General features: G+C 40.5%; 1 protein-coding gene across 3 annotated transcripts in view; it reads right to left on the bottom strand.

Moving 5' to 3' along the window:
• LOC121298781 (serine-rich coiled-coil domain-containing protein 1-like) overlaps window positions 1-27,005 on the bottom strand; it is a 304,830-nt gene that overhangs the window by 232,250 nt on the left and 45,575 nt on the right. For all 3 annotated transcript variants that reach the window (XM_041226014.1, XM_041225998.1, XM_041226006.1), the window contains exon 2: window positions 23,937-24,020. In XM_041226014.1, the coding sequence (XP_041081948.1) occupies window positions 23,937-24,020 (84 nt within the window). The remainder of the gene's footprint in view (window positions 1-23,936; window positions 24,021-27,005) is intronic.

Below are 27,005 nucleotides of genomic sequence, written 5' to 3'. Positions count from 1 at the left end.
GTTAAAAAAAAAAAAAAACAGGTGTGTTTTCTGTTTTCTAGGTCCATGACTGCAGGCTACACGTTGCACCGGTTGATGGTACCACGAGGTCTGGACGCCATCTTGGGTGCTCCACTCCACTGCAAACTTTGCACTTCACTGGTTGTGTGACAGCACTGCAGCTCCACATCATTACAGGCTACACGCTTTTCCTAGTTGAATGACTGCAAGCAGCCTAGACAGACACACAGCCTAGTACCTTGTTGCTTTGCCCTCGATACTTGATGCTCGGTGCTTCAGCGCCCCTGTGTCTAGGCCTCAACGCCTGTGGTACCTTCGGGTCCTCATAGCCTTGGTGCTTCGGTGCCTTCGCTGCACTAAAGTTTCAACGCTTCAGTGCCTCGACGCCTTCAGTGTTCAAGCGCTTACCGACATCTGTGGCTTCGTGCCTCGTAGGATACATAGCCTCGGTACCTGGGTGATTCGGCATCCTTGATTCCTCGAGAGTTACATGACTCGGCGCTTCAACACCCTCAAGATATTTTGAGCTGTGGGAATTGCACCATCAATGGCCTCAGTGCCCCTGCGCTCCATAGCCTTGGTGCCTCGGTGCTTCGACACCTTGAGGACTGTACACAACAGCGCTTCAATGCTTCAAGGTCGTTTTTAGCCTTGTGCCGAAGTACCCTCGAGACCCTCGGGCCCCTGGTGCTCCATAGCCTCGGTACCTCTGTGTTTCAACACCCTCTGTGCCTCGAGGACTCGACACTTCGACACCTGCGGCGCTTCACCCAGCACATGCTAACCCATCTGGGTTTTTCGGTCCCTCTGTGCTACACAGCTTGACGCTTTGTGCTTCGGCCCCGTCGAAGCTCCAGAGCTAAGCACCCCAACTGCAATGTCAATTTTTCACCTGTGCATGTCCTGCAGGACAAACACACCCTGTATGTGAGGTGCCTGGGCATCGATCACGCCTCTGCTGCCTTGGCAGACAGGTCATCCTGATCTTTTTGTGCTGGGTCCAAGGAGAGCATGCTGCAAAAAACAATAACGCTTTTCTCAAACAAGAATCCTGCAGCAAGCCTAGGATAGCCGTCATCAGTCTTAGAATCACAGACCTCCACTCCCCACCCTCTGAGTACTACACAGAGCATTTCTTGTATGTAGGTTCTACGGTGCCCCTGCAATAAATCAAGGGGCAGGAAGAGATCTAGAAATGTGGACCAGGCGAGGGAAATTGCTGAGTTAAAGGGCCAAATGGCCAAAATACTCAAACATGAGCAGGCAGCAGGTCCCCCCTGCGCCTGCCCCAGCTCCATTAGCACCTGCCCCAGAGCATACCCCAGCATCGCCAGTGCTTGCTGCTGATATTTACCAACAAGATGTGGTGATGAGCAAGGAAAAGAATGCACTCTCCCTAGTGGCTTCCTGAGAAGAGGAGTCCTTCTTGTGGACGGAGACTCAGGACCCAGACCTGACATGGGTAACAGCCCCTAGCTCCGAGCTCACCTCAGAGCCTGAGATTCCAGCGCCCTCAAATTCGGTTCGGGCACTGATGGAAAGGGCTGCCAACTTCCTCCAGGTACCCTGGGCAAGTTCTGAGCAGCACAGGTCTGTTTTCTGAGCAGCGCAGGTCTGTTTTCAGACCAGCGTAGTCTTCAACCCCCAAGCCTTTTCCAGCGTTCCCGGATTTCCTGGAGGAGGTCAAATCCTCTTGTCAATACCCAGCATCATTGCCCAGTGTGTCCAAGAGTGCAGCCGCACTTGCCTCCATGGATAGTGCAGAGGCGATAGGGCTGGCACAGTTCCTTCTGGTGGACTCCACCATAGTGGCCCTAGCGGCACCCCCAGTAAGAGGCCTGTCCAAAGATCCTGTATGCCCTAATGGCCAATGCAGGATCACAGAAGCTCACCTGAAAAAGGCATATGCATCTGAAGCACAGGTCATGCACTTGGCTAACAGAGGAGGCCTTTTGACGAGCCGAATTGGGATATTTTTGAAAACACTGAAAGTTTACCGTCCATACTTGCAAAAAAAGATCATCCAGATGCGTATCACAGAGTTCTTCCCTGGAAACTATTTGCAGTAATGTAGTCTCCCCGTTCTGTGCATTTCTTCACTTGCATGACTTTTTTGTACTTACTATTTATTACATTCATAAGTTTTAACACATTTTTTTTATTAGTGTAATGAGTGTCTTAATAAAGAGTCTTAACCACATACACACTTCTTTGTTTTAATTACTGTAGAGTGATTGGGGAACATTTTGAATGTTAGGTCATTGTGTGGGAATTTACACCATCCATCAATTACTGCACGAGAATCACATTAATACAAACATGCCCATTCTAAGTGGTGGCAAATGTGAGTGTGTACATATATAAAAGAGATTTTACCTTAACTCAAGCCTGGTGCTGTCAGTAGCCCGCAGCAATAATACAGGAGACCACTGGCACAAATTATCAGCTATGCTAATTTAATACATCTTGGGTACAAACGTAACTTTTCTTGTCATTGGTAGGTACCCATGAGAGATGCTACGTGAGGCTATTGTACAATGAATTTCATTTTAGGGGCAGAAAAGTCTAGGTTTAAAACAATTAGCTATCCGATCACCAAACATGAAAATAACAAAAATGTACATTTATTTATTCATTACAAGGGCTGCATTTTTTCTATTTGTACTTGATTCAGTATATTTTTTATAACCTTGTTTAGAAAACACTATAATGCTTTATAATTTTGTAAGCCAAATGGCAATAATCTGAAACGTTGAAAAAATGGTCACACAACAGAAATACTGAATGAAGAGGTCTCTAAACCCCTCGTACTGTATGCTTATTTTTTCCTATTTGGTTAAGGAAGCTTGCCAGAGTGAGACTACCAGCAGATCTCAGTTGTTAATAAAGAATTGCTTGGTATGGCCTTTAGTTATAGTAGAAAGCGGCACAAGCCTCGTGAACATAAGACTGATACATGACTACATGACTTTCTAACATGTATCTGTGAGATCTACCCACCTTTTTCAGTGGTATCATGTTTTGGCTGCACACTTCCTATAGTGTGAGAAATATGCATGGTATTTGTGTTCCATGTCACATTCTCACTACAATTGAAAATGTGTCACCCACTGCATTCATTGCCTGATGATGGTACAGATCTTACAGATTATGCTATATTCAATTCCACTGTCACTAAGATGAAATAACAAACCACATACACATACAAAATATGTCCTAATATATTTTGCGTTTCCTATACAAACACATCATGTGTCTTTTATTTATTCTCTCTTAGAGAGACAGACAGATACATCAGTACATTGATGGATAGATAAATAGACAACTGAATAAATTAACAGATAGAGACTGGAAGATAGCTTATTGTTTGAACTGCAGAAAAAGGATTCATTTTGAATGAACAAGTTTAAACAAGTCACAAATGTGTGCAAGCCTGAAGCATGAAAATGCAGCTCCAGATTTGTGACCTATCTGTTTCATGGCAACATTGAGTGAAGAGCTCTACTATCAAGTGGCAGTAAGTGGAAGTCTTCCTTTTTTATTTTTTATTTAGTAGTTGCCAATTGTTTTTATAATTTTCTATTCAATTTGGATCAGCCAATTATATTTAGGCTTAGCTCAACGCCACCAACCCGACACTGACTCGGAAGTGGCGTGTGCCGTCGGAACAGACCACAGGGGTCGCTGGTGGGCGGTGAGCTGAGGACACCCTAGCCGACCTAAGCCATACCCCCCCCCCCCCCCCCCCCCCCCCCAATGGGTAGCGCTCGGCCAATTGTGTGCCGCCCCCTGGGAGCTCCCGTCCATGGTCGGCTGTAGAATAGCCTGGACTCGAACCGGCGACGTCCAAGCTATCGGGCGCATCCTGCACTCCATGCAGAGTGTCTTTACCGGATGTGTACCAATATTGTTTTAAAGGAGATTCATATTGTTGTACCCTATGGTAGATTACCATTATTAATTTTTTGAACTAAAGCTGCATTTTAAACTTTATTTCTAGCCTTTAAAAGTCTGATTGATGGAGTATTCTCACATAATATTAAACTTTAAACAAAAATCAGAAACTGACACCAATAAGATTATGGGATTAGAGAAGAAAACTCTAATTTCATTACGCTAATTTCCTTGAATTATATCCCTCACATTTCCAAATTATTACCCTGATTAAGGACAAGGTGAAGTGAGAGGGATTACAGATGAATTACAAATGTATGATACTTATAGTAGGCTTAGTGAACATTACTATCACATGGATATATTCCTTTGAAATAAGAAACTTAACATTAGCACCATAATAACTCTACTCATTCCTAAATAAGATGGCATTGGTTACACTGACATTCTGTCAAAACATCTGTCAAAGAATGTCCACACCTGTTGCTACAAAATGACAGTTTGTCATGGAATTTAGAATGCAGTGGTGCATAGTGATTTATTCAGTGTGAAGCAGCTCATTAGATACATGGTCATACGCTATATGCGAATATATAGTCACGTACCATACACTACTACAAATTGGTTAGTCTCCACCAATAAAAGGTTCACCGACCCAATATATATACTATATATATATATATATATATATATATATATATCTATATATATATTATATATATATTTAAATACGTCAGACGGTTTATTATTTTTTATAATAATAATAATAATAATAATAATAATAATCATAATAATAATAATAATGACAATTAGCCTATACATTTTAAATTGCCTGCCATGGCTAACAGTTTTTACCTGAACATCTCTACAGCTTCTGTATAAATGCACCAATCAATATAAGAGGAGAATGAACCAGGGCAACAAGACTTTGTATCTCCAGCTCACTTTTTTTGTTGGTACCATCTCTGAATACTCAAGGTCTCTTGATACATCCTGCTAGTTTTACAAGATTATCTTTCTAACACTGTAACCCAAGGTTATACAGTTAAACTTCAATTGTCTTCTTCCCAAGGGTATTGAATCTGTTCTGTTTTCAAATTGCTACTTTGGAAGTTTATTACCAGCAGTAAACCTCAGCTCTATAAAGTTTACTTTGAATTCCCTTATTATTGTGCCTTCAGTTCCATAAGGTCAATGGAGCTTTAAACGATAGCTAGGTACAGTACCAGTAGATCAGCATGGAGAAGGGCATGTTTGTTCCTTTTCTGTAAGGGGCCATATCTGTGTCAAAGCACCCTTTAGCATTCCAAGACTTGCAAATGTGCTGCTGCTTTACCACCTCAGGGGTCGCTGTCAGACAGTGGTTGTTCATTATTATTAATATATAAATCTACACTTTGACGTTCCTTTCCATCCTTATATAGTCACCATAGCTGTATATGTGCATCATATAACCAGTGTCAAGGAAATTCATGGTTAAATTAATTTTAATATAAGCATTTCCCGGATATGATATATATCTGTGTGGCACGCTGTGTGATTGGGTTGTTAACACCAATTCGAGAATATTCTTAACCAGATCTACTTAAAATCTTGTTGATTAGGCCAATGCACAGACCAAAAACTGTGTTAACTCTTTGAAGCTCGCCTTCCAAAACTTACCAAGCCAAGCTACAGTGACTATGTAGTTGTACCATTATTGTGTTAAAAGTTAATTAAAATGGTTAAGAATCATTTTTAATTACATAACTTGTAGACACAAGTTTAATAGTTATTTTAAGTAAGTTTCCCTTTAAACCTGAAGGGTTTATTGTGTTTTAAATTAATATTATATACTAGTGACTATTTTTGAATATAAACCTTTGATTGTATTATGATGTGTTTTATATGCTTGTAATTGTAATGTTGTATAGGGAATGAAACTGAAATGTATATGCTTCTCTAATGAATATAACTAAAGTTATATTGAATAGGAGGTTTAAATGATAAATGTAAAATCCTTGGATAACGAAATAGGTGAATATAATACATACTTATGACTGATGACCTGTACATCGGTTATGTGTCCTTTCACCCATTCATACAGCTGGTAAGGGGTAAGAATGATGTTATCTTGAAGACTAGTTTGTGCTGCTCTTGCCTTAATAGTACCTCCCACACCATCATACAGACTTTTTTTGTGCAGTGATATCAAAGTCTTGCTGATGAAAGCTAAGGCTGGCGAAGTTTTTGCGATTCTTGTACTGCCTAGCAGCATGATGAAGGATGAATAAGCTGAGCTTTCTTCGCCAGATGTGCTTTGTACTTTCTATCTGTTTCTTTAATAACTTTGATGCATTTAACCGATCCTTGTGTCTTGTGGCTTTTATTGGGATCAGCATAACACTTCGGAACTGTCAAATGCGTAAACTTATCAAGAAAAACTTATCAACAAAAACTTGATGATGGTACAGGCATATATTCACTGGATCACCTTCAACAGAGAACCTCAGCCGTAGCAGCTTTTGTTCATATTCAGACAATTTGAACAAAGGAGTCAGTTGCTCAGGGACTTTTGAGATAAGTACTTATTTTGCTCCATGATCTTCGAATGAATTACAGTCTAAACTTAAGTTGCAGTCCCAAATAACTTTAGTACAATTCAAGAGTAAGCTGCATGACTATCTAATTGGGAGTTGTGCTTGTTTTAAGTAAGAACATAAGAACATAAGAACATAAGAAAGTTTACAAACGAGAGGAGGCCATTCGGCCCATCTTGCTCGTTTGGTTGTTAGTAGCTTATTGATCCCAAAATCTCATCAAGCAGCTTCTTGAAGGATCCCAGGGTGTCAGCTTCAACAACATTACTGGGGAGTTGATTCCAGACCCTCACAATTCTCTGTGTAAAAAAGTGTCTCCTATTTTCTGTTCTGAATGCCCCTTTTTCTAAACTCCATTTGTGACCCCTGGTCCTTGTTTCTTTTTTTCAGGCTGAAAAAGTCCCTTGGGTCGACACTGTCAATACCTTTTAGAATTTTGAATGCTTGAATTAGGTCGCCACGTAGTCTTCTTTGTTCAAGACTGAACAGATTCAATTTTTTTAGCCTGTCTGCATATGACATGCCTTTTAAGCCCGGAATAATTCTGGTCGCTCTTCTTTGCACTCTTTCTAGAGCAGCAATATCTTTTTTATAGCGAGGTGACCAGAACTGCACACAATATTCAAGATGAGGTCTTACTAGTGCATTGTACAGTTTTAACATTACTTCCCTTGATTTAAATTCAACACTTTTCACAATGTATCCGAGCATCTTGTTAGCCTTTTTTATAGCTTCCCCACATTGCCTAGATGAAGACATTTCTGAGTCAACAAAAACTCCTAGGTCTTTTTCATAGATTCCTTCTCCAATTTCAATATCTCCCATATGATATTTATAATGTACATTTTTATTTCCTGCGTGCAGTACCTTACACTTTTCTCTATTAAATGTCATTTGCCATGTATCTGCCCAGTTCTGAATCTTGTCTAGATCATTTTGAATGACCTTTGCTGCTGCAACAGTGTTTGCCACTCCTCCTACTTTTGTGTCGTCTGCAAATTTAACAAGTTTGCTTACTATACCAGAATCTAAATCATTAATGTAGATTAGGAATAGCAGAGGACCTAATACTGATCCCTGTGGTACACCGCTGGTTACCACACTCCATTCTGAGGTTTTTCCTCTAATCAGTACTTTCTGTTTTCTACATGTTAACCACTCCCTAATCCATGTACATGTGTTTCCTTGAATCCCAACTGCGTTCAGTTTGAGAATTAATCTTTTGTGCGGGACTTTGTCAAAAGCTTTCTGGAAATCTAAATAAACCATGTCATATGCTTTGCAATTATCCATTATCGATGTTGCATCCTCAAAAAAATCAAGCAAGTTAGTTAGACACGATCTCCCTTTCCTAAAACCATGTTGACTGTCTCCCAGTGATACTGTTACCATATAGGTAATTTTCCATTTTGGATCTTATTATAGTTTCCATAAGTTTGCATATAATAGAAGTCAGGCTTACTGGTCTGTAGTTACCTGGTTCAGTTTTGTTTCCCTTTTTGTGGATCGGTATTACGTTTGCAATTTTCCAGTCTGTCGGTACCACCCCTGTGTCAAGAGACTGCTGCATGATCTTGGTTAGCGGTTTGTAAATTACTTCTTTCATTTCTTTGAGTACTACTGGGAGGATCTCATCCGGCCCAGGGGATTTGTTTATTTTAAGAGCTCCTAGTCCCTTTAACACTTCTGCCTCAGTTATGCTAAAGTTATTTAAAACTGGATAGGAACTGGATGACATGTGGGGCATGTTGTCAGTATCTTCCTTTGTAAAAACTTGTGAAAAGTAATCATTTAACATATTTGCTATTTTTTTTTCTTCCTCTACGATTTTGCCATTTGTATCTCTTAAACATTTAATCTCCTCTTTGAATGTTCTCTTGCTGTTGTAATATTGGAAAAACATTTTGGAATTGGTTTTAGCTCCCTTAGCAATGTTCATTTCTATTTCTCTCTTGGCCTTTCTAACTTCCTTTTTGACTTGCATTTGCAGTTCTGTGTACTCTTTCTGTGTACTTTCTTTTTGGTCCTTTTTTAATGCTCTGTAAAGTGCCTTTTTTTCGCTGAATATTTTTTTTAATTGATCTATTAAACCATTTTGGCAATTTAGTTTTACATTTAGATTTGTCTACTTTAGGGATGTAATTGTTTTGCGCCTCTAGTACTACATTTTTGAAGAACAACCATCCTTCTTCTGTGGGTGTTTTCTCTATTTTACTCCAATCTACTTCTGTTAGTCTCTGTTTCATGCCTTCATAGTTTGCTTTTCTAAAATTGTAAACCTTAGCTTTAGTCTTTACTTTTGAGGATTTAAAAAACACTTCAAATGAGACCATGTTGTGGTCTGAGTTTGCCAGTGGTTCTCTGACCTCTGTTTTAGTTATTCTATCTTCGTTATTTGAAAAGACTAAATCAAGGCATGCCTCCCCTCTAGTGGGTGCCTTCACAAATTGTGTTAGGAAGCAGTCATTTGTCATTTCCACCATTTCTATTTCATCCTTCGCGCTACCCACCGGGTTTTCCCATTTTATTTGGGGGAAGTTGAAATCCCCCATTAGTATGGCTTCTCCTTTGCTACACACATTTCTAATGTCATTGTATAACAGATTATTGTGCTCACCGTCTGAATCTGGCGGTCTATAGCATGCTCCTATTATTATGCCTTTTGAATTTTTGTCTGTTATTCTGACCCATATTGATTCGGTTTTATTTTCTTTGTCCAGGTTTAACACCTGGGCTTCAAGACTGTTTCTTATGTATAGCGCTACCCCTCCTCCTCTTCTGTCCTGCCTGTCTTTCCTATACAGTGTATACCCACAAATATTATATTCGTCCCCATCACTCTCAGATAACCAAGTTTCTGTAACACCTATCACATCATAGTTACCTGTTAGTGCAGTAGCTTCAAGTTCTAGAATTTTGTTTCTGATACTTCTAGCATTTAGATAAATACATTTAATGGTTGTCTTACCTGAGTTGTTGTTCTTGTTTTGATGCGGTCTCCCTTCTGTTTTTTTGTTGATTTCTCCCCCCTTCCTTTCTAGTTTAAATGCTTCCGAACCTGCTCGAGGATCTTTTCTCCAAGTAGACTAGTTCCCTTGTTATTTAAATGCAGTCCATCCCGTCTATACAGATAGTCCTCGTTGTAGAATGTGGTCCAATGATCAAGATAGGTGAAGCCTTCCCGTGTGCACCACGTCTTCAACCATTGGTTTTGATTAATTATTTCCAGCTGTCCATATGGTCCTTTGCAAGGTGCGGGTAGTATACCAGAAAATACCACAGTTTTGGTTTTCTCTTTTAATTTCCTTCCTAGCTCTCTGAATTTGTTTTGCAGGGATTTTGGTCTGTCTCTTCCAATGTTGTTTGTACCGATGTGGACGACTACTACCGGGTCGTCTCCTGTTCGTTCTAGGAGCCTGTCCACGTTTTCAGTGATGTGCTTGACCGAGGCTCCCGGAAGGCAGCACACTGTTGTAGTAAGGGGGTCCAAACTGCGAACTGAACTTGCTGTGTTTCTCAATATGGAGTCCCCAACAATCATGACCTCCCTTCTTTTTACTGTCTTGTCACCACTGTCAATAGGGTCCTGGATGTTGTTCCTTTCATTCTCTTGTTGTTGGTTCTGCTCATCACAATTCTGAAGTGACTCAAATCTGTTGGTTGTTTTGATTTCTGGTGGTTGTGTTTGACGAAGTTTCTTTTTTTCCCTGCTTCTGCCTACCTGAACCCAGCTGTTCTGACCTTCTATCTCCCTGGTGGCTTTCAGTCTGTTAGGGGTGATGCAGACTTCCATGAATTGTGGGTGTGCCAGTTCCTCAAGATCTTGTTGCTGTCTCACTTCTTCCAGCTCCATTTCTAGCATGCTTACTAGTTTATGCAAATCCTGGATCGCGCGGCACTTTACGCACACTTGGTTTAGCTCCGCTGGGTTTTCTCGGATTTCCCACATCAAGCAGGTGTCACAGATTACTGGCTTGAAGACCATGTTGAGGGGTTTTTTTTTTTTTTTTTTTTTTTGAAGTTTAGTTTCTTCTGCAGCCGTCAGCCTGCTTTCAAACTGCTTCGAAACTGCTCTGTACTTTTCCACGCTGTACTTCTCCCACTCGCTGTCGCTTCCACTCGCTGTCGCTGGGAAGACTGCCTCGTTTAACTGCGTTGTTCTGCTGTGTTGATTATACCTGTCACTAACTGATTGTCACTAACCGATTGTTTATTGCATTGAGTATGACTTGTCTGTGTTTTAAAAGTATTTTATTTTTGTATTTCTATTTTGTATTGTAATATGTTTTATTGTACTGCTGCTACCTTTCTTGGCTAGGTCTCACTTGAGAAAGAGGTTTCAATCTCAATGTGATTTCCTAGTAAAATAAAGGTTTAATAATAATAAAAAATGTCAGGAACTCATCTTGATAACGGAAAGAGCAGTCCTCCATCTCTGTCAGACATTATTATTATTATTTGTTTATTTAGCAGACACCTTTAACAAATGTGACTTACAGAGACTAGGGTGTGTGAACCATGCATCAGCTGTCACTTACAACAACATCTCACCCGAAAGACTGAGCACAAATGGGTTGAGTGACTTGCTCAGGGTCACATAGTGAGTCAGTGAGTGAGCAAGGATTTGAACAGGGAACCTCCTTGTTTCAAGCCCTTTTCTTTAACCACTAGATCACACAGCCTATGGTGGGATCCCTGTAAAGAGTACGCTGTTCACTAGTGTGTGAACGTGTATGAGTGGCGCAAGCACCACTTGGTAGAGAAATCTGTCAACTTATCTGATTTAAACTGTTTATAATTCCTATTAATATTCTGAAAGATATGAAACAAAATGATAAAATCTGGTTAAATGTTTTACTTCACCAAAACACAAAAGAAACATTGGCCCAATCGCCAAAAACCAAAAAAAAAAAATTGTAGCAACTTGGCAGTGTTCTGTCCTGTCCTGTCTTCTCTCTCTCTCTCTCTCTCTCTCTCTCTCTCTCTCTCTCTCTCTCTCTCTCTGTTTTGCATGAATTGTATGCAAAAGAATAAAGATCATGGCCATGCTGAACTACATTTGAAGTCACCACACTAGATCATTAATGCACAAGACCTGAAGGATGTTAATAGCTCCACCCCTGCCAGTACATATAGTAAGATAAATGCTAGTTCTATGTAAATACACATTTCATAATCAGCAGTAGTGAAGAGTAAAACATTTTAACTCTAGTTATCTACAAGCTAGGCAAAACAAAATAAAATAAACTAATATGATAATGTTTTGTGACTTCTACAAAGCATTGGGTAATATTAAAGATCGTATCTTGCTTTGCAGCTTTTCATCACAGTGTGGTCCAGGAGTGGGAAGCTAATCCCTGTTGTGTATCCTGGGATACTGTCTGGCAGTGCTTGCTTCAATGCAGAGATAAACTGTCTTCTAAAACCCAGGTAATTCATCCTCACAGTTAGTGTCAGGCTTTTTAATAATGTTTAAGTACATAATTTACATCCATACCACTTCTAATGTTTCCTAAATATGAGTGAGAAAAAAGGTTATTTTAAAGTATTTATAAATGTCTACATTACGATTAATCATCTAGTCTCTAATAAAGCCCCAGACGTGAAGCAGTGTAAGTAATAACGTTTGATAAAACAAGCCTGAGATTAGTTTCCGGATAAATTCATATCGTGATTTGCAGATATCAAAAATAACAATGCCACTATTAAATTGCAGAAGCATAAAAATGCTTTTTTAGAATAAATGTTGAAAACCCAGGCGTAAAATGTGAAATTTTAATTTTTTTGTTAGGAAATTTCATATATGTGGCTTAGTGCAATGTATATACGTGCAACAGCATACTACTACTGGTTTAGGGCATGTTGTTTGAGTGAGTTGCTTGCATTGCATCTATGCGGCCATCCAATCACGTTAACATGCAGTCATATATGGTACGTGTCATGTGTTTTTCTTGGTGCTTGCACCTGTGCGTCTGGTTTTACTGGCAAAATTTCATGATGGCTGGTGTTGTTGACGAGCCTGTCACTAAAAAGCAAAAAAGTACCGAATGCAGTGGGAAAAAATTGATTATAATTAGGATTTCACTGACATTTCGCAGACCTGTTTAAACATTAAACACATCTAATATTTCAGAGCACTATAAAAGCCTAAAAATAGTGGTACTTGCTTCCTTACTAAAACAGAGTGCTGTCATTTGTTAAAAGGCAAGCATACAACATCTCCCAACAGTTGCTGCTGACATTTTTTGTCTGGTGTGGATTTGCCTATACATTGAGACTGCACGTCTGCATCCATGAATTGGTTGGAAGTGTAAGGCAAAGCTTTGCCAAGTTATACAGATGTAGACATCAATTAGAAACAGTCCCAAAACTCAGTTACCCAAAAGTATCTGGCATTCTTTAATAAAGACCATATATGCAGCACGTTCATTGTCATGTTATTTGTCCCATCCAGCAATTTATTTAATCAGTACAGAGTCAAAACAAAGAAAATGTGCCTATTCTGGTCAAAAATTCTAACTGCAATTAAAAACTAAACAGCAGGTTGTTTTAACCAAGGTAGCTGTGCTGGGTTGTACCTGTAGTGCTGATTTAACTTAGCTACAACCGACACAGGTATACTTTTTTGTCTGCGCTGACTTTCCAGTTTGTTTTCTGAAAGCTGTTTACGTTCTGTTCAGCAGCCTCTGTAGTAGCCTTTTGTTTAATGTGTGATTCTGAAGCTAAATAGCGATCAATCGTATTTTCTTTGTCACATTACAAGATGTTCAAAACAATTATCTCCATCTGCATGTACAGTTTCTTTGGGAAATGTTTTGACACGATCCTCAGCCGAAATATACTTTGCTTGTTTTGCTTTGTCATCCATTTTTGGTATTTTACATCTAATGCTGAAATTTAGATTCTAGCAACCTAAATCAAAACAATGTAGCACTGACTTTGTCACACCTGCTATGTACAGTACAGCAGGTCACAGAAAAGCCAGTACAGACGCACTGATAGGCTGATTAAAACATCGTTACATTGCATCCTTACAAACAGAAAATATTGTCTGTGTAAGGAAGATTTCAAACTCAAACTCAGAGGAACTCATGACAACATTCCCACAACAAGAGATACAAACATTTTAACTGTCTGGAATGTAACAGAACAACCCATGGTGTTGAATTAGTAAAAATTCAGTTTCGAGTAACATTTACATCAATAGATGTAATTGTTTTGGCAATGTTTAATACAAACGAATGAACATTTTCTATCAATCTGGATTATTCAGTGGGTTAAATTGCTGTACATTAATGAAAGTGCAACATAATTAATCTTCAGTTAATTTTTTAAAACATTAAAATTTGTGTTGCTTAAATGCCCATTTCAGTTGTACTGTTTCCTATAAACTATCCCACTAACCAAGTTTGTAATAACTGTTTATTATTATAATTTAATTTTTTATTATTTTTGGAAATGCATTTTTAAAATGTTAAATATTTCATTGAGAAATGCACTTTTAGAATGTTAAATAATTAATGTGTAATTTAAAATCATTATTGTTTTTATTGTTTTAGATTACATGTTATTGTGTGCAGTTCATGTAAATGATTGAAGATCAGACCTTGGGAATAATCAATCTCAAGCCTACCATCTGTAAGTAACATCAAAGCACTGATCACTTAATTATCTGGCACTGATTCACACCAATGTTCAATGTAATAAAGGGATTAACAGATCCATGAAGTACAATGCCTAAATAAATATTGTATACTAATCTTTGATACTATATTAAATAAGACTCAAACTGTATTTTTAAAGCAACTTTTTAAATTCAAAACAAGGCTAATAATGTAGCCCTATAGGTTTGTCTGTATTGCTTAAAATTGTTATGGTGTTATAAAATGTATTTTAAAACATGGTAAAGTAAGGTAGGGATATCCTTATAATTTATAAGGTAGGGCTATCCTTATAATTTCCACAAAAAAAAAAATTCTAAATGATATTTCCCATCATAGTAACAGTTTCAACCTGGGCATGCACCTTTACAAAATACCTGGATGTGAGATGTGCAACTGTTTTAGAAGCAAATAGAGACAGTATTAATTCTGACTGTAAAAGCAGTACTTATTTACTCCTAAAACATGTAGTGAATCACTTGCAATTTCCAAATATTGTAGTTAATTACAGGGGCATAGCTAAGAATCGATTTTTGTCTAAAAAACCCTTATTATCCTGTTCATGTTACGAAGGTGAAGCCTAGAGACTATTAATGAAAACTGCAAAGCAATGTAAGTCGCTAACTGTTTTTAACCAGTGACCCATCTTGGATGATGTTTGAAATTTCATGACATGTTGTTTTTAGTCAAATATCCCAGCAAAAACAACACCAACATCAAATTACCCTATTCACACTGTTAGAAATATGTGATATTAAAAGGACAAGAAGAACAGAACTTATAAATAAGTAGATGGGTTTATACCTTCACTGAGATGCGTTTGGTTAACTGCTACTGAAGTTAATGCTGAGACTGGCGACACTGATGCTACAACTGGAACTGGTAAGACTGGTGCTGCTACTTCTGGGACTGGTGCTAGCACTGCTGGGACCAGTGCTGACACTGATGGGACTGGTAATACTGGTGCTGCTACTCCTGGCACTGCTGGGACAAGTGCTGTTACTGCTGGGACTGGTAAGATTGGTGCTGCCACTGCTGGGACTGCTGGGAATACTACTGGAACTGGTGCTGTTACAGTATAACTGGAACTGGTAAGACTGGTGCTGCCACTGCTAGGACTTTTGCTGCTACTACTAGGACCGTTAAGACTTGTGCTGTGACTGCTAGAATGGGTAAGATTGTTACTGACACTGCTGGGACTGGTAAGACTAGTGCTGATCCTGCTGGACTGGTAAGACTGATGCTGCCACTGCTGGGACTGGTAAGATTGTTGGTACTAGTGCTAAGACTGATTGGATGCTGAAACTGTATGATGCCACGAATAAAAACACTGATTTAGAAGGCTTTACTTTAAATTAGAGTTTGCCAATTCTCCTATGGCCTGATCTATTGAAACGCTGTAACACTTCCTCCTGGGACATGTCTTTGTGGACATAGGTCTTTTTTTCACCTATAGTGCTGCCAGACCAATCAAACATATCGAAAAGATGCACTCAGTTTAACTCTTTCTCGCTTACTATTATTACGTATTACTTTGAGAGCTTTTTGTTATTACCTGTTGTAACAGGGCGAGCAGCCCTGCACAGTGTTTATTTTAGAACGGGGTCTTCCCCTCCTCCCCTGTATTATTTTGTTTGTCTATAGATGACGGCGATCCGCCGTGTGTTTTGTTTATTATTTTGTATGACGGCGCAGCAGTGCATTTTTGTGTTATTGTTTTAAAAATATATTTGTATAAATGACGGCGAACCGCCCTGCGTTTTGTTTTGCAGTGTGGATGGGAAGCCCCATCCACCTTATTAAAACCCGTGCAGAAGGTGGTCATCTCCCGAATTAATTAAGTGATTAATTTATTGCTAATTGGGAGATGGTCACCTGTATAAAAAGCCTGCAGCTCTCCATGTTCGAGAAGGGAGTTCAGAAGTGGAGAACGGGAGAGCGAGAGGCGAGAGAGATGTTTAAAAAAAAGAAAATAAGGATCAGTGAAGGCAGTTGCTCAGGCTGACCTTAGCGTTTATTTTTGTGTTCGTAATTTATTTTGTTTAATTGTTTTATTTCTGCCCTGTGAGGAAGTGTTTATTTTTGTGGAAATATTTTATTTATTTTTTTGTTCACTAATAAAACGGCGCATGCACCACTGCACTGTACCTCTGTTCTGGTTGTGCTTTCTTCTGGTCTGGGTCCCCGCAACGGCGTCTCTCTGACACCTGTATATATTATTACTTGTACTAACATTTGTTTTTCTTTCTTTTAGAAAGAAACACGAGGTGTGTGTGTGTTGGCCGTGAACCAGACGGAACACTACAGCTGCGATCTTTTTAGATCATAGCCTGCTAGACACTCAGCAGCGGTCTTTATTAGAATATAGACTGCTCCAGACACTAGCTGCACACAAAGTTTTTTCCCTGTGTGTTGGTTTAGATCTCCCGATCTAAATTTTAATTGGGTTTTCTGAGGGATTATTCCCCAAGTGCCTCACCACACCCGCGCAGTGACACACGTACCCGTGCACACCTGTGCCCATGCACATCCGTACCGGTTCCCCCCATGCAGATAAGGCTCATCCGTGCCGTGCACACCTATGCTCCACGCACAACTAAACCCATGCACATCCATGACGGTGCACCCTGTGCATTCAGTACATATCCATGCACCCGGTGCACACCTGTGCTCCGTACAACCCGTCCACACCCGTGCCCGTGCACCCCATGCATAGCCGCGCACCTCCGTGTAGCCGCGCACTTCTGTGCCTCTGCACCCCCTGCACACCTGTGCCCCATGCACAACCGTGCACCCCATGCATACCCGTGCACTTCCATGCCCGTGCACATCCATGCCAGTACATCTATCGACGCACCTGTGGCTTGTGCGCTCTCCGTGCACATCGGTGCCCGTGCGCCCACGCATCCAAGCACCCCGTGCACTCATTGGTGCACATCTGTTCTGTGCCTGTGTGCTTATCATGCACCCCGTGTGCATACCCGCTTCTGTGCCCTGTGCACATTTGTACCCGCCGTGCCAACCGGGCAAGTGTTGTGCGCTATGTCGGGTTTCCATGAATGCGGCTCTTGTAGCCAGAAAAATGCCTCCAGAGGACCTGCATGAATTCTGTGTTTCATGTCTGGGTCCAAAATATGCTTCTTTGGCTCTGTCCAACATAGCATTCTGCGCTATCTGCGGGAAGCTCCAGAGGCGGGTCCTAAAGGCTATAGCCAACAGTGCAGTGGGGCTGGGATCTCCTTCTAACAGGGGATCTCATTTTGAGTCATTCCCCCTTCAGGTGGTACAGCATCATCTCCTGCCTGCCTGCCTGCAGCTATCCAGGTAACCCTCCGCATCTCTTGAGCGACGCTCTTGCTCATCTACCAGGAGCGTGGGGCAGCTTCGGCGCTCCCCTCCTAAAGAGCGTTCACCTCCCTCAAGGAAGCGTGCGTGCCCCAGGTCCCTCAGGGGCAAACAGCCTAGCGGGATCTCGGCCCTCACGGACCAGATTGTCGGCCCCTGGCACCACGGCTGTGCCGATTCCCCAGCCGCCCGAACTGACAGTGTCGGACAACAGAGACGCACCTCAAAAAGGCGTTTGCCGCTTACTCCCAAGCTACCCGGCTTGCCAATGTGTCGAGTATGCTCTCTGTCTATCAGTCCATCCTTATTAAGGAGCTCCCTGATATGGTCACGGCGAATTACAGACAAGAGCTGAACCCGTTCTCTGAGGCAGTCACCAAACTGGCCCAACTCACAGATGCAATCTTGAGGCAATCTTGAGGCACCTTGAGGCATTGGTGGTCACCAGATGCCAACTCTGGCTTTCCCAGGCTAGAGTTCAGGAGCAGGACAAGTCCTCTCTCCTGAACACCCCTATCACTCCAGACCATACGTTTGGCCCTGCAGTGAAGGAGATGTTTCGCAGAGGCAGTATGCCCAGCTGCATCCATGGAAGCCTGCCTTGCCTGCTAGGGCTTGCCCCCTGTGGGGACAACAGTCTCTGCCCTGGCCCACTCATGCTCCTACGGCACACCTGGCAGCACCTGCCCTGCAGCGTTCTCAGCCTGCAAAGAGGGGCAACTGGCGCCCTAGGGGGGGCGGCAATCGCCAGTGTCCCAAGGGTCCCGCGATTGCGCCCCCCCACGCGGCCTAAGGCTCAGCATCGCTGAAGGACCGCGGCAGCCTTCAACCCCTGTCTCCCAGTTAGTATACTGGCAAACCAGCACCAACGACAGTTGGGTGTTCAAGACTATGTGGGCTGGTTACAGCCTTCAGTTCCAGTTAAAATCACCCCCCCTCAGGGGGTGATAGTAACTGCAGTGAAGGACCCACTCCAACATGCTCCCATCAGGCCCGAACACTGGGAATACCTTTGCTTCACTTTTCAGGACAAGTTCTACAAGTACTGCGTACTCCCCTTCAGCCTGTCCCTTGCTCCTCGCACCTTTTCCAAGTGCATGGATGCCATTCTGGCCTCCCACGGGTTCAGGGCGTTCGACTGATGAATTATCTAGACGACTGGCTCATCTGCGCTCAGTCACAGGAGCAAGCCCTGGCACATACGACGTTGGTCACAGACCACCTCCAGCGGCTTGGTCTCAGGATGAACCTGCAAAAGTGCCGCCTCACGCCAAGCCAGCGATTGGATTTTCTGGGCCTCCACCTAGACTCAGTGTCTATGAAGGCCACATTAACAACTCAGAGAGTTACCGCAATAGAGTCTTGCCTCTCCCTATTCACTTTGAGAGAGTCAGTAAGCATGGTGCTGTGTCAGCGCATGCTGGGGTCGATGGCTGCTGCCTCTCAGGCCCTTCCTTTGGGCCTTCTCCACTAAAGGCCTTTCGCGGCTCTCCTCTCTCAGGCCCATGGTGAACTGTAGCAACCGAACCCCCAGCTGATGCAGCTATGGGTCTGGCCCCTGAACGGGAATGCCTGTCAGCTCTAGGGCTGTCATGAGCAGTTATTGCCACTATTCAGAGCGCAAGAGCTCCCTCTACCAGGTCACAATACACGTATAAATAGCAGTTATTTCAGGACTGGTGTCTGGCCCAGGGCCAGGACCCAGTTACCTGCTCCATAATAGTTATCTTACAGTTTCTCCAGAAACCATTAGATGACGGTAGGTCCCCTTCCACATTGAAGGTGCCTGGCAGCCATATCTGCTTGTCACACACGCATAGATGGGTTATTGCCTGGAAACCATTTCCTGGCATCCCAATTTCTTAAGGGTGTGAGGAGGCTGCATCCTCCCAGGACATCTAGCCTCCCCTCGTGGCACCTTATTGTCATGCTGGAAGCCCTTACAAAAGCCCCATTTGAGCCACTCCACACTGTGGATCTGAAGCTCATGTCCTTAAAGACTGAGCTTTTGCTGGCTATTGCTTCAGCAAAACGGGTGAGTGAGTTGCATGCACTTTTAGTGCACCCTTCTTGCCTGGAGACGGGTCTAGAGTCTCCACGCGACCAAATCCACATTCCACGTGAACCAATCTGTGGAATTGATGGCCATCCTCCTTCCTTCTCTCTCTGGAGGACCAACAGATGCACATGCTCTGCCCGGTGCAGGCGTTGAGGTGCTATATTGACTGTAAAAGGGGTGTCAGACACACTGAACAGTTGTTTGTGTGCTATGGTTCTATGAGGCTGGGTCAGGCATTGTCTAAACAGCGCCTGTCCCATTGGATAGTGGACGCCATTACGAGTCCGACTACTTAACAACCAGAAGGGGAGACCCCGTTAACTTCCGCGTATGATGGTCCCCATACTACCGCTGTAGGACCCGGGAGAAAGCTCCACAACGGTCAGTAGACTTTATACACGACGTCGATCGACCCGATGCGGTGGAGAAAGTACTCCAAGATGTCTGACTTACACGATCTAAGAGACGAGGTGAGAAACCTCGAAGTCAGAACCTGGACCTGGTCACTTCTCTGTGTGAATCACAATATGACCTAATCTGACGACATGAGAAACTGAGGCGAGAGTCGAGAGGTCGCCAATTGGGTACACCTTCTCATAGACCATGCTATAGAGATTTAAACTGGAGACGAAGGAGAGGGAGGAGACGAGAGGTAGAGTCAGAGGAACTGATAGTGAGACAGAGGTAGAGGAAGACAAATTTTGGATCCACACTGAGAACTGGGGAGAGGCCCTGACATAAACGACTCCACGTGCAAGGTTAGCAGAATCGTCGTAAATAGTTTCCTGCTTACGGCTATCCGATATGCTGACCCCTTCTGCTGCTTGTCTTGTATTCTCCCAACCTCGCTACTCTCATGCTACCCCTCTGCTTTGCACCCTCCACTGACTACGTATCTCTGCTCACATTCAATTCAAGACCCTTGTTCTTGCCTACCGCTCTCTTCGTTACACCACCACCTCCAATCCCTTGTGTCCTTACATTCCTCTCGTCCTCTCCGCTCCTCCTCTGCTGGCCAACTTCTCATGCCTTCCCTCCACTCTCCATCCTCCCATGCCTGCTCCTTCTCTTCTCTAGCCCCTCTGTGGTGGATCAGCTATCGGATAACTTCAGGACTGCCCTGACTCTCACTGCTTTCCACAGCCTCCTCAAGACTCACCTGTTTAGACTGCACTTGTAGATCTCTTGTACTATGTACTGATTTCGCCTTACCTATGCACCAAGTTACTAAACTCACTATTGCACTACTATTATGCCACTGCAGACATAAATTTCATATTGTATTTTAGTGGTATAATTTGCACTTACTGTGAACTATACTGTATTAAAGTATTGATTTTGCATTGTAACCCTGTCTTGCCCTGTAACACCTGTAAGTCACCTTGTATAAATAATTTTAAAAAAAAAACACAGAAAACAAAGCGAAGGCTGTCCCTCCTGCAATTGCAAAACACACAGGTGCAGGGAGAGAACAAAAGACAATGAATAGTGTTTCTTAAAACATAATTAATTAATTAATTAATCAATTAAACCTATAAGTGTGATCTCCCAGTTGTAGAATACTATACTAACTTTTAAATATAATTTAATATAATTTAATTATTATTATTTATTTTATTTTTTTAATGTAGGCTATTTTTAAGTTTAGCAAAATGAGAACATAACATACTGTGGAGTACTTATAGAAGGAGATATATAGGAGTGCAAGTAGCACGGAACCTGTACCCTCTATAACCACTGGAGGAGACAGTGTAGTCCAGCAGCCTAAGGGCAAGATAAAATCACCACACTTCCCAGCAGGCGGTGTGACTTGCAGGAAATCCAGAACACCTGTGACTTATTGGCAGCTATACTTAAAGACTTTGTCCGCTGGTGAACTGTCTGTGTTAAGGCTAAGGGCGAGGAGTGTGGTGGAGAGACCAACTGAGCAAAGGTCAGAAACAAAGTGTTATTAAATCTGTGCATTTAATATTGGAATTGAGGTTCAACCAGCAAGCAGCTTACCTGCATGGCTATTAGTTAGCAATTTACTGTTTAGTTAGTAGTCCATAAGGGAGTTAGGTTTTGTTTTGTTTTTGTTTATTTTGAGATTCTACTTGCATCCTCTGAATGAGGAGCGATGTATACAAACAAACATAGAGGTAAATTTCCACTTTTGTGTCCAAGTTTCATTTCTATTACGAAAAGACTGTGGTAGATACCCGGCAAACGGTGGCAATCAAGACACGTTCACAATACTTACACTGGATGCATAGTTAGGCATATTGTTGTGTACAAATACAAGGATGCATGAAAGTACGCATGAAATTTGAACTTGGAAAACTGTTTAGGCTACTTAACAAGAAGACTATAGAATCCCCCCACTCCTCTCCCCCAGAGCCTCACATTTTGCACAAGCTCAGCTATACACAAACCTAAGATAATAATAATAAAATCATTTTCTTTACTGTAGTAAGCTTACAAATTGTTATATGCTACAACATAAAGCTGACGTCATTACAACAATGTAACATACTGTACAGTATAGTATTACTCAATATATATTATGTTTAATCAAACCTATTTTGAAAAAATACAAACATTCCAGCTGTTTTTGTCCTTTATGTAGATTTACGTAAGAACCTCACAAGGAAAATAATGTCTAAATCTTGGTCATGATAATATCAATTCTGTGACTTGACTACATCTTATGTTGCCTTTATGTTACATTTAGGTTTTATGAAATTGTCACCATTTCTTTCTCTCCGATCACTATATATATATATATATATATATATAATATATATATATATATATATATATATATATATATATATATATATATATATATATTCTGTATTGGAGAGTTTTACTTACTGTTTAAAACATGATACAGTGCAACATAATCTGAAATGGCACCACCTGGAGGTTCTTTGGTGGATTTTTCACAAATGTGGTGGATGTATGTTTCCATGGAAACTGATCGGTAACCTGCAGCGCACTGTGGTGTCAGTTACCGTGCCTACTGTGGTACTGGGGAGAGTTTCCATGGAATCCACTGTATCTTTATTACTGCTAAGGAAGGTAAATTATTTACCCTTCTCTGATGTTTTTGTTTTTCATTGTAAGACAGTTTTCAAGGTAATATTCTAAAACAAAAGTCAATTTTCAGAGGTCATTGTCAGTCATTTTAAACTATGGAGAGGCCCTATTAAACCTACATAAATAACACAGGATGAGATGTGTTAAAAAATGTAAGCAACTAAGATAAAAGTTTATAGCAAAATCTTATAGGATATTTTGAGATGTGAACCAACTACAAGATCAATTTTTTACAATAAGTTAGACCACCAGCAATTACTCCTAATTAGAAAACGATTGAGTGCAAACAGCCAATCAGCTTACAGATCTAGCAGGCTTCAATTTTAAATTAATCAGTGCATAATACTGGCTTTTCCCCTTAACATTGTAATCTACAACTACTCTTATAACATAAAAAGCTACATAAACATGACACTGGTCTACAGACAAGGAAAATCATGTATGTGACAGAACACCATAATGATGGCTCAATTCGCAGCTACTGGACAGCAAACCAACAGGAAAGACACGATTGGTCAACAATTCTGTCATAAGCTACATCTAAACAATGAACCGCGTCAAAACCAGCCAGTCAAACTGCCAACCCTATTTCAGTTCTTTCAGCACCAGCCAATCCACTCCCTTCCAGCTTGAATGACGCCCCGCCTCCAACAACAAGTTTCGAGTCCGACTCTATACTACACAGACTATTCAACAATCCTACAGTTAATTTATCTGGCAATATCATAGTAATACATGTATGTCATTTTTCTATTATAATTATGTTAGTGACTATTTTCCTCAATGGAAGGTTACCCAACAAAGTAAACTTTTTTAAGAGAAATCAATAATAAATAAATATAAATAAATAAATATGTTTCTAATAGTGATAGAGCCCTCTCAATGTGTGCTCTACCATAGACTATATATATATATATATATATATATATATATATATATATATATATATATATATATATATATATATAGTCTATTGACTGGAGGATTACGTTCCTTAACTTCTTTGTCATTATAAACTCAAATTCAGGACATACACTCATAGTTACAATCATGATGGTTTCAGATGTGCCTGGTCATTAAAAATGAAGATAGCAAACTGTCCTTCCTTGGTTGTCTTGTTAAGGACCAATTGTTTGAAAACATGCCAGATGGAAAAGGGGCAGGGTTACAGACTGGGCAGGCAGTAAAGAGAAACATTTCAGTTTTTGTAAATGCTATTATAGAAATACATCTTTATTTCAAAAGCAACATATGGCTTTCTTCCATATATTTAATTGTGTTGTACTGTTGCGGTTATTTCCCCCTCTTGTTTCTTACCAGCTCATCCTGAAGCTTCAAAATCAAGTCGTCTTTTTCTTTAAGCTGTAGCATGAGCGAGGATCGTTCACCTTTCGTTACATCCTAAAAATCAAACAGGAGGAGAAAAGAAAAAAAATTAGAAGATACACACATATCTTCCGGCAAGACCTTCAAAGGAGCATCAAATCCAAGTCAACACAATTTTCTTCCATCATGCATGCATCTCAGAAGAGCATTAAAACACACAATGGAAAGAGAGCACTGAGGCTGCCTGTGTATTTGGTTTTCTAAAGCTACTTATATTAATCAGTGAGTTGTTTGTGGCATGCTCCGTGTAAGATAGGAAGCAGCTGTTGCTAGTTTCATTATAATAAGGGGGTGATAGGTGAACACTCAAAATCTTGTGATCATGCTACATATTTCTACTGTTGTATTAGCTTGGACAATGCTTTCCTTTCACAATGTGAAGCAATGGATTTACTCACTAGAAGCTGCAAGAATTACAAATACAATCTGATAACTGAGAATTAGTAAAATGTAAAGTTTCAGGGATCTTGATATTGGACAAACTCTCACCATAAGAACCTATTAAGATGCATATTTATTTAAAAGAAGCCATGACCATTTGATGTAGCGGGCAGTGTTTTGTGATACACTGTTGTTAAGGTTTATGAGCCATGTCAATGAGATGAGAGGAGGAAATATATAGTGAATGCAAATGAGCCTGGCTTTTGCATAGTGTTTAGGACACTTGCTTGTGGTGCGTGTGGCGCCCCACCATGGTTATATTGGCAACCATGTAGATTAGCTCAGGTTAATTTGAACAAAAACAAATACTGTAGATGTAATTAACATTAGAACAACCTAGGCCGTCATTTTGACAATTTTTAAATTTAAATTTAAATTGCAGGGCGTCTGTTTAAGATACGGAGCTGTAGTTTCCTGACTTTTCCTAAATATATGTACCAATTCCCTTGACAAAGAAAGAATCGCGTAGCTGCACAAATTAGCAAGATAAAATAGTGTCATACCTACTCCGACCAGATGCAGTCAAATTGGCCGATACATATTATAACAATTAAATGTTGCTGTATTATTTGTGTTTATCAGTTGGGACTTGCAGTTGTATTGAAGTTTGATTATATCAGTTTGCATTCCTCAAGTGAGCTGTCGGTTGATATTTCTATTGCTTCAATAAACCTCTGATAGCTCATCAATTAGCCTTGACTGCTCAAGGTGCCAAGCTGTCTGTCTGCACTGGTTACTACAAGTCACACATTTTTCTAAGAAATTCATTGTTACCTCAATGCACACTGCAAAAGGATCGCTGAAGAAGCAGAACAGAAAAGAGTGTTTGGAATTACTACAAGTTTTACCAAACAAGATTCTGATGCAGCAAACAAGGACAATGCAGTAAGTGCACTGCATATTTTGAAAAGTGCAGTATCTGTGTGATTTATTCTCGCACTTAGACTTTGTATACAATTGTAAATGAAGCCCATTCTGTTCAGATGTTTATTTATTCATGTCATTTTGATTATAGTACGTCAGTATATAAACACATAGCTTCGGTTGTGCTTTGTTATGTAGGCAATATAAACCGATTTATTTTTAAAAAATGATAATGATTTACATTGTTTCAGTTGTACAGTTTTGTATGTATATGATATACCTTTATATATACAAATTTATCTTCAAATATTTGTTTATTTCATTTTTTACTGTTATGTAATATGTCTGTATAAAAACACGTTTCTGTTCAAATGTCTGTTTATTTACAATGTTTCGGTTGTGTAGATGCTTTATATGATGTTCTTGAATACAACTATGACTTATATTCAATTGTTTGTCCTTTCATTATAATATTTATGTTGTTTTAAATATGCTGGTCAAATTGGCCGCTCATTGTTGTTCTAGGTATGCCTATAAATGCGGTCGTTCTAGTGCTAACAGCAGTCTCCTTTAAATACAGTTTTATTCTGTTTGGAATTACACACAGATTGTAATACTTGAAAGTCCACATGAATCCAACAACAAATGCAACAAAGCTTTGAAGATACCTATTTAAAAGCTTACCTCCAGTGATCAATTACCTTAAAATCTTCCAAATTGTTTGAAACCATACAAGTCAAGTCATAGCACTGACTATGTGAGAGTTACTAAGCAACATCAACCCTTAGAAATGATCATCACAGTTGGAAAGCCTCATTTGTCAATTTCTGTTTCAGAAACAGAGACCATTAGTGGTGTTTTGAGTCCATAAGGGCATTGAAAGTGAACACCAGCGCAGGAAGAAGCAATATCCAATATACATTGCCATCATTTCCTGATCTTAAACTGTGCAAAAACAATCCACAAGAACCGCAGCATCGTGGTTTGTGACACTGTTCCACAGACAAAATATGGAACTGACAATCTTGGCCTTGCTGACGTTAAATATGCACTTATGACTGAAAAACATGGAACTAAACCTTGTTCTTTTAATATACACAACCTAGTAGTCAGGGTCTCATAATGCCCTTATATGCTGGAGAGTAGTATAGGACCCTCTTCATGTCTAACACAAAATCCTTTCTAGGGGCTGGTTTAGAATGGCAGAGTACGGCAGGTCCAAGCTGTGCAGCCAATGTTGACTTGTACCTTGTGTCCTTCTATTCATTATGTTGAAATGTAGGTGTGTGCAAAAGATACATGTGGCTTCCTAGTTAAAAATAAATAAATACATAATTGCTCTGGGTGTAAGCACAGTACTATAGAAATATACACTTGAAATAATGAAGATTTAAGCAAAGAATGACAGAAACTGTGAAACAACAAGGTTCATGACATAAACCTCACACATTCATATTAATGTTTCAGGGGAAAAACAGATGTTTCTCTATTTTAAGAAACATAGAATATAAAACCAGCTCAAGAGATAACATATTGTGACCCTGTGGAACACTACCTATATGCTACTCTGTTTAAAGTGCATTTAGAATAGCACATGCCTAATCAGGAACACGTAAGGCCTACTCAGTGATTGGCAATACATCATAAGCAAGACTAACTGGATTATTTCATTGGCTTTAAGAATATTAACCCATC

The sequence above is a fragment of the Polyodon spathula genome, chromosome 2 (genome assembly GCF_017654505.1).
Source record: "Polyodon spathula isolate WHYD16114869_AA chromosome 2, ASM1765450v1, whole genome shotgun sequence".
Classification (NCBI taxonomy): Eukaryota; Metazoa; Chordata; class Actinopteri; order Acipenseriformes; family Polyodontidae; genus Polyodon; species Polyodon spathula.
Note: the sequence above shows the minus strand (reverse complement) of the source record. Positions and strands in the feature narration are given on the sequence as shown.